We start from the raw sequence: 8,151 nt of genomic DNA, 5'->3' as shown, positions 1-8,151 counted from the left end.
GACTTCAGCTCAGAAATAAAAGCTAAGTTAAGGAGGGGGAAGGGGGCACATTCGTTATTTACAGCGTTTGCCTTTCGGAGCATCCCCTACGCGTGCTGAAGCCCTGCTTCATGGAAAGTGGTCGGGCAGCACTTGCTGATGGGAACTAGAGGATATAAATTATTTTTTTTTCCTGTTTGCTTTTTCTTGCGAAAACTTTCTCTTTTCCTTTAGTAAAGTGCCTTATCTCACCCTGTGAGTTGTTTTCCATCTTATTTTCTCTCCGTGTCAAGCTGAGAAGGGGGAGTGATAGAGCGGCTCTGTGAGTACCTGGCATCCAGCCAAGGTCAACCCACCACAGATGCTTTTGATGCCGTCCAGGTGTTGTAGGATAAGGGCACTGATAATGCGGGTAAATAATTGTCTGCGGAGCTGGTGCTTGCAACAGCGTTCTCGATTCTATGAGCATGGGACCCTGTTTTTGGATCAGCATCTGCTTGGGAGAGCGGGGCTCCACCTCATTAAGCGGGGCAAAGATATTTTTGCCAGTAGGATAGCTGACCTCATTAGGAGGGCTTTAAACTAAAAGTGAGGGTGCGAGGAGGCGGAGAGAGAGAATAATCAGCAGCCCTGTGTGGGAGTGATGGACAGGGTAAACAAGCAAAGGGCAGGGCAAGAGCTCCAGTACCTGGAAGTCCCCCTTAGAACCCAAAGGCAGCGGTGGATGCCACAGCGGCAAGTGTGCTTGTTGTATTTATTCCGAGAACCCTTTCATTCTACCCCCCGTGGAGAGGTGCCTGCCCTTCATGGAACACCGGCGGGGAAGGCGTCTCAGAATATATACAACATGGACTTAAAGTATCTTAGACACAGGAGGCTCAGACTTGCATAATGTGATCCCGGGTTTATTGTATGTGATTCGCCCGGGGCAAGAAAGAGACCAAAATGCTCTGGGTCTTATCTCTTATACTAGGGGGAGGGGGTGGTCAAAGATACAGGGGAGTTACAGCCAATGGGACAGGGGAAGGGAAAGGGGGGTTTAGGTAGGGACTAACATTATACAAACTAAGGGTGAGTTCTTCCCTTGGGACATACCACCTATTTTTTAAATGCACTACAACACGTGCCCAGCAGAAAGAACTCCTTGGACAAGTAAGTTTTAAAAGAGGAGTTTGACAGGAAGCACAGAATCCGGGTACATGGACAGGAGTTCCATGCCAGGTATTGTACGCTGTCCCAGGCTGAGCGACGGCCTGCCTTCAGAGTGCACAAAAGGAAGGTAAACCAGAATGTAACCTCGGGGTGACTGACATAAGTTCCTCCCGAGATGAAGGAGACCAGATGCATTTCTGTGCTCAGGGTAGAAGGAAGAACCCTCCCCCTTCTCCTGAAATGCCCCTACATAACAGACAGGATGCTCCTGTTTGGAGACTGAAGAGCACATGAGTAATGGACAGGACCCAGGACAAAGCCAACCATGCAAAGATGACCTAACCACCAGTCTGCGTTAGAACACTGCAACCAGAGAAGCACATAAAGGTATTAGTAATTGGAGATTTCCTCCTGAGAAACACCGAGACACCCATTTCCCACCTAGACGATTTCTCTAGAGAACTCTGCTGCCTACCAGGAGATCGCCTTCATGGTGCCACTGAGAGGCTGCCGAGGCTGGTGAACCCTACAGATTATCATCTGCTCCTACTCTTCTCTGTAGGGTCTGACGAGGCATCTTAGAACCCTCCCAGGAGTCTATGATGTCTGTAGAAGCAATGTTAAAAGGATGGGGAGCACAGGTGATGGTCTCCTCTATCGGTGTCCGGTCTGAGGAAGGGGTCCAAGAAGGAGGAGATAGACTGAACAGCTGAATGCCGGGCTGCGTAGCTGGTGCCATACTCCAGGTTTTGGCTTTTATGATCATGGATCTACCTTTAAGAAGCCAGGTCTGTTGGGAGGTGATGGGATTCACACGACCAAGCGGGGCAAGATCGTCTTTGCCAGTAAGCCGGTTAGACTCACAAGGCAGGCTTTAAAGGAGACTCAGCGAGGAAAGACGATGGAGTTTTGAGCAACAGAGAAGAGCCAGGGGCTGGTGATGTGTTGGGAACAAGAGGGGAATACTTGAGAAATGCTGCAAAAGAATTGGGGCATGATCCTTGTCCAAAAAAGTGACGCAGTCAACAGCCCCACAGAAGTGCCTCTGTACCAATGCACGCAGTATGTGAAAGAAAGAGGAGCTGGAAACCACTGTGCAGCCGGAAAGCTAACCATGTAATCACTATAGTAGAAATGTGCTGGGACAACTCAAATGACTGGAGCTCTGCAATCAATGGCTATAAACTGGTCAGAAGCAAGGAGAGGCGGAGGTGGCCCTCTACGTAAACCAAAAATAGGAGGGATTTCCTGTACAGAGCTGTCTTTGAAAGACAGCGGTGAACAGGTTGAGAGCTTATGTGTGAAAATTAGAGGCCAAGCTGTTGCGTTAAGAGTAAGAAATTTGTCAGAAAATGAATCCCCTTGCGTCCCAGCTGGTCCTCAGAGATCAGAGGGACTGGATGGGGTTAGGCTTAACTTCCGATTACAACCAATTCAGCACTATAAGTCTGGTTGCCTTCTCTAAGAAGCTTTGCGAGCACAGATTCAGGAAGAGAGTGGTTTTCTGAAGTTACAGAAATAGAGATTTGGAACTGCCATTGAGAAATGCACTAGCTGTGATAGAACTCTAATAACATCGTGTTAACCCATGCAATACTAATAATAGCAATGGTATGCAGAAGCTTCCCAAGAGGGCGTCCCCACTTGGGAGGAGGGAGAAGAGAACAGACCGGCAACTGTCTCCGACATCTTTTGGGAATTCCTGCTACCTAGATGAACTTTCTACCCTCCTTATATACAGCCCAATCTTCTCCTCCTTACGTATAGCACGATCTAAGCGGAGAGCTGAGTAATACAATCATATATGTGGTAGCATGTACTTCAGTAAGCTTATTAGCGTATGCATGAGTGTGCGTTTTAATACTTAAATGACCCTTAATCAGGCAAAGGTTGCTTTTTTGGGCTTGGTGTCCTTCAAAGTTCCGCTCTTAAGACTTCTTTCCATTTCATGCCGTTCATCAGAGCCAGAAGAGGACTATCCTAGCTGCCCATGAACTCCTCCTTTGGCCATATTGTCCCTTCTTGATGTCAGCTATGTGGATCTCCATCAGTAAAGATAGTGTGGAGGGTACACGGTTTAGGCCATATATAGGAAGCCTTAGCCCTTTCCTGGCTCCATGGTCATCATCCCACACAAGCCAACAAAGGAAACCTTGTGGTTGGTATCTACTATAGGCCACCAGATTAAGAGGATGAGCTCGACATAAGAAATCAGGCACGTTAGGCAGGAGATGAGCGAGGCTGAGTAACGACCTTCTCTTCTGGTCGAGCTGAAGCACAAAGTGGAAATGCATAGGTAGTGGAAGCGGGGCCACGCATTCTGGGAAGAATCTAAAGATGCTGCTCACATCTGTAGGGATGGGATCAGAAAATGTAAGGCAAATCTGGAGCTGAATGGTACTCGGCGATTCATTTTCCTCTGTTTTCACCGGCACCGTTACCAAACCTCTTGAGACCCTGAACCTCAAGGCAGGGACTTGGGGAACAAAGTCCCTTCCATTGTAGGAAACGATCATGTTTGAGACCACCTGAGGAACCTGTGGATACACAAGTCCTGCACCTGGGGAGGAACAACCCCATGCACCAGTACATGCTGGAGGCCGATAGGCTGTGTTATAGATACATTTTATATTGTTGGCTTTTCGCAAATATTAAAATAAATGTTATGTGTATAAGAATGAGAAATTTTGTTGTATTAATATAGTTTTCTTTATTTCTGTTATTGATGAAATTTAGAAATAGTAGTATAATACATATATGTTAGGTTATGGCATAGTATTAAAATAAAAACTGCCTTTGTTTGTATAACCCAAAGACTGAGGAAAAAATAGCTAGAGACTCCTGCATTTGTAAACTATCTTATCCAGATGAAGACAGCAGTGTCCAGAGCTCTGGGGGAGGAATTTATTGCATTCCTGGTATCAGAGAATGTAAATCTCAATGGCGCCAAGAGGATTGATCTATTGGGAAGGGGGCAAGAGAAAACTAAACAGAAGAACACCAAAGATCCTAAGAAGAATGTATGAATATGTATGAGAATTTATGGATATGTAGTAGGATTCTGTTTTTAAGGGACAATCCTTTGTTAGTAAGGTGTGCTCTCTTGGCTGAATGCAGAGACACCCGGCCGTATCTGTATACTTTATTTTTTTCTCCTAATTGTTTTTTATTAAACTTTTAAATTCTATAAAACTTATGTGAACCTCGTTTTTCACAGCTGGAAAGCAGCTTGGCAAAATAGGACAATGTGCCCTTGCCACAAAGGCAGCCAAGGATATCCTGAGCCTGATATAGAGGAAAGCAGGGTTTATATATGTTACAAGACAGTTGTGTGGAACGTTCAAGGTGCTCACTGTCCCACGAGGGTGCAGGGCACCACAGACTACCCTTGGGCAGCTTTGAGGGCACTGCTTATTTTTCTAAAAGCCTCCTATCCAGCTTAACGCAAATCCTACTATCTTGAGCCCTCAAGCCAGCAGTGTCAAACGCACGCTTTGTATTTTGCTTTCTTCCAGGAGACGTGCAGCTCAGAAACGTCTGCAATGGAAGTGGGGCTTTCATCAAACAATGTAGAGCAACTTCTGTTGGTTTTTCAAACTGTCCTGAGAAGCTAAGGCCAGGCCTGCCCTGGCTTGGCCAAAGCAGTCATTTGACTGGAGGGAGCAGCACCAAAAAGGCAGAGGCACCTTTGGGGTGGGCTTGATGCGGTAACAAATAACAAGAAATAGTACTTGTAGCTACTGCAGCCTCTTCTGCGACCTCGTAGCCCGCCCTCAGGGTCGCAGCACTACACGGGGCAGATCCCTCCGCGCCCCGCGGGCACCAGGTCGACGAGGGCGGGCCCGCCAAGGGGGCGGGGAAAAACGAAAAAGACAGGCGAGTCAGCAAATCGAGACGCGGGCCACGATCCGTCGGCCCAATGGGCGCCGCGGAGGGCCCGGCTTAGTGGAGGAAGTGTCGGGGCGGACACGGGCGTTGTCCTTGGCTGACGAGAGTATCGGGGTGCTGGCCTCTCTTCCTGGTGGCGCCTCTACTGTCTTCGGAAAGATTCTCGGCAAGGCGTTTCTCTGGTATCGTCAGCGACGAGGACTAGGAGGTAGCCGCGGCTTTGTTCTGTGCGCGGCTCCTCTTCCCTCCCCCCTCCCTCCCCCTCCTCTCGCACTTGCGGGGCATCTAAGCCGAGGACAGACGGTGCGCACTACCCGGGCGCGCGTCAGGGCGTGCGGCGGCGCTGCTGCTGCTGCTGCTGCTGCTGCGGGTGGGTGCAGGGACGCGGGACGGACGGGGCCTCTCTGGGTTGTGGCGCTCTCTACTGCACCATCCCCTAAGCTTGTTCTGTGCCGCACCCCCACCCCTCCGGCTGCCGCGGGCGTACTGGGTTGCTGGTGTTGTCCGGACTCGCCTCGCATCCCACCCCCACCGTGTCGTGTGCGCGCGTAGAGGAGGACCTCCGACGGTTACTTGGTCTCAATGTGTCTCCTAACAGCATCGAAGAGGTTTCGCAGCTTCGCTGTGCTAGGCTTTGGTTCTGAACCCCTAAACTGGATTATTGGGGCAAGGAATTACGGCTTCCTCTAGTTTTTCTTAAAAAAAAAAAATAAAAAAAAAAATTAGGAAGTTGTCATCCTGCAGGCTGCAATAGCTTTCCAGAACTTGTTTCTGTGGAGAAGTAAGACCGTGATAACAGCATACTTGCAAAGGGTCACGAGTGTTGGTACTGAAAACTAGAATGAGCTGCTTAGACCGGGGGGAAAACAGTGCAGCCGTTGCCTATGCGATGTTAACTTTAAGGTAATTTCCCATGTGATTTAGTTATTAAAATGCTGAAAGTTAGCAGTTAGGGATGCCTTCTGCTTTTGAAGGTAGGGTTTGCATGCAGTATAGGAGACAGACTGGTCCTATGCACTTGCAGGCTTCCTGTCATTATGTGTGTGTGTGGGTTCGATGCTTGAGCTCCCTGTCCTGTGGGAAATGAATGGCCGCTGTTCTTCCACTTCACTAAACTCTTTGATGATTCAGTTAAGCCATTTGTCTGCAGTCTCTGCGTGGACCACATCCAATAGAAAAACTTCTTAGGAAAGAATCAGCCCGAACTAAAACGTACTGGAGGCTGTTAATTGCAAGTAGTGGCCTGTCTCCTTCCCCCATCGTCTTGCATGACGAATTCCACTTCTGGAGGGGGTTCTGTAAATATATTGTATTTTAGGTATGGAAAGCATTATAATCACACGAGGACAATCAATGTTCTGGCTTGTGTCTGGGGTATCTGGTAATCTGCTTCTGTAGGAGTTCAGCGGGGTGGATGGGTTGGCATAAGCTATTACTTTTCTATGAAGCCGGTTATGTTTTAACTGTTTACTCTTCCTCCAGTGCCGTGCGTTCCATTATCTTTTGCCCCTAGACGCGATGCTTTTCCTAGTCATGCCTAAGGAGCCAATTATCGGGTTTTCTGAAGCAGGAGATTCTGGTGGATCTGTAAGTACTGTGGGAGTTTTCTGTATGCTAAACTGTACCTGTAGATAGTTCCTCATTTACTAGACTCTTTCCCGTCCTTCCCCCCCCCCCCCCCCCCCCCCGCCCCCCACCCCCGTTTTACTCTTGATAGGGCACAGCAGGCTACTTTGGGTTTTCTGGCGCTATCATCTTTTGCCTCTAGCTTGTAATGGAGTTGAGCTTTTTGACTAGAAGCAGTGCTGGTCCCTGGGTATGTACTTCTGGTGCATAATGCAGTGTTGTTTGGGAGCGCAGCCTGGTGCCTATTGTCGTGGTTTAGAGTAAGAGAAGTAGTAGTTCTTCTAACACAGAGAAGAGGGCTTATGGTTTTTGGCAAGTCAGGGGCAAGGAAGGGCAAAGATGCTTGAGAGGTGCTGGATGCTTTGCTTTTATCTATGAAAACCACATTCAAAGACTTTGTAAACCCACGCAAAAGGCAGCCTAAAGTTTTTTTTTCCACCAGGATTGGTTATGTGTCCCGAAGACACAATGGGGGCTTTAACCCAGAGACAAAGTCAGCTTCTGTGGCTGTTTTGTAGTCCTTTGCTGTCTATCTTCAGAAAAGTCGCCTAGCTCTCTTTTGCCCCTATAGCGTGCATAATCGGTCTTTGTAGTTTTGCTTGGAAAGCTTCAGTTGCCGGTGGTCAGACGGACATTAATTTGACATGCAATGGTTGAATTGCGAGGAATTGGCTAGCTGCTTTCTCTGGGTGGTTCTCTGCTCTCGTTCCTTCCCTTCCTGCTCTCTCCCCTCTTTGTGTGTTCCCTTTTTCTTTTTATTTTACTTATTTTTGGGTTTGTACTTCCTTCTCCAGCTTCTTGGGCATGTAATGATTGTTGGTGACATGTGTGTTGCTCACCTGGGCCTGACCAATGGATTCCGGATGGTTGTGGATGAAGGGCCCGAGGGTGGGCAGCCTGTCTATCGCATACATCTACCCGTTCCGGGTGGCTGTCAGTTGGGCTGGCCGCCTGGCTAAGATTTTGGCTCCGCAAGAGTTGCTGCACGTGTACAAATCGCCACTGAATGGATTTCGTCTGTTGCCCATCAATCTAGCAGCTTTTGATGATGTGTAATTTTTTTTTTTTTTTAATTTTTTTTTGCCGTGTGTCTGTGGACGGTAATAAAAGCTTTGAGCAGCAGTTGCACAATAAAGATTTGTCATGGGGATATCATCTCCGTCTTGTGCGTCTTACTGAGGGGAAGTAGTTCTGCAAGATCAAACACTGTCTCTCCATTGTGCAAGTATGTGGAATGTTTCAGCCTGATAGCAGCATTTCAGAGATAGATGGTGATTTGCCTGTTTGTTGGAAGCGTGAAGCTGGAAGCGCTTAGCAGTCTCTCCCGTCTTGTAGGACGCCAAGTCTTAGCTCTTTGGCAGTGGCACGCCAATGTACAAAAAGCTCATGTAGGCTGCTGCTAAAACTGTAGAAGATACTGTGTGTGAGGCTACATGCGTGCTTTCGAAGGGTGGATTCACCATGGTGCACTGTGTTGGAAGCATCCACCTCCTGTTGGACCTGGGT

At 48.1% G+C, this 8,151-nt stretch overlaps 1 protein-coding gene across 1 annotated transcript; it reads left to right on the top strand.

Annotated features, from left to right (window-relative positions):
* The first annotated feature begins 1,178 nt into the window (after window positions 1-1,178).
* On the top strand, window positions 1,179-7,800 carry LOC131592119 (uncharacterized). Its single transcript, XM_058863399.1, has 3 exons — window positions 1,179-1,258; window positions 4,854-5,227; window positions 7,440-7,800. The coding sequence occupies exons 1-3, from the start codon at window positions 1,179-1,181 to the stop codon at window positions 7,466-7,468; spliced, it is 483 nt and encodes a 160-aa protein (XP_058719382.1). The 3' UTR covers window positions 7,469-7,800.
* The last annotated feature ends 351 nt before the right edge of the window (window positions 7,801-8,151 follow it).

Source organism: Poecile atricapillus, chromosome W (genome assembly GCF_030490865.1).
Source record: "Poecile atricapillus isolate bPoeAtr1 chromosome W, bPoeAtr1.hap1, whole genome shotgun sequence".
Taxonomy (NCBI): Eukaryota; Metazoa; Chordata; class Aves; order Passeriformes; family Paridae; genus Poecile; species Poecile atricapillus.
Note: the sequence above shows the minus strand (reverse complement) of the source record. Positions and strands in the feature narration are given on the sequence as shown.

What these genes read in the sequence shown, in the direction of transcription:
- LOC131592119 (XM_058863399.1), top strand. Translation starts at nt 1,179, where the DNA reads ATGGACAGGAGTTCCATGCCAGGTATTGTACGCTGTCCCAGGCTGAGC. An exon ending in TCAGAGTGCACAAAAGGAAG is followed by an intron (nt 1,259 to 4,853) that starts GTAAACCAGAAT and finishes ACAAATAACAAG; the next exon opens with AAATAGTACTTGTAGCTACT. An exon ending in TCAGCGACGAGGACTAGGAG is followed by an intron (nt 5,228 to 7,439) that starts GTAGCCGCGGCT and finishes TTCCTTCTCCAG; the next exon opens with CTTCTTGGGCATGTAATGAT.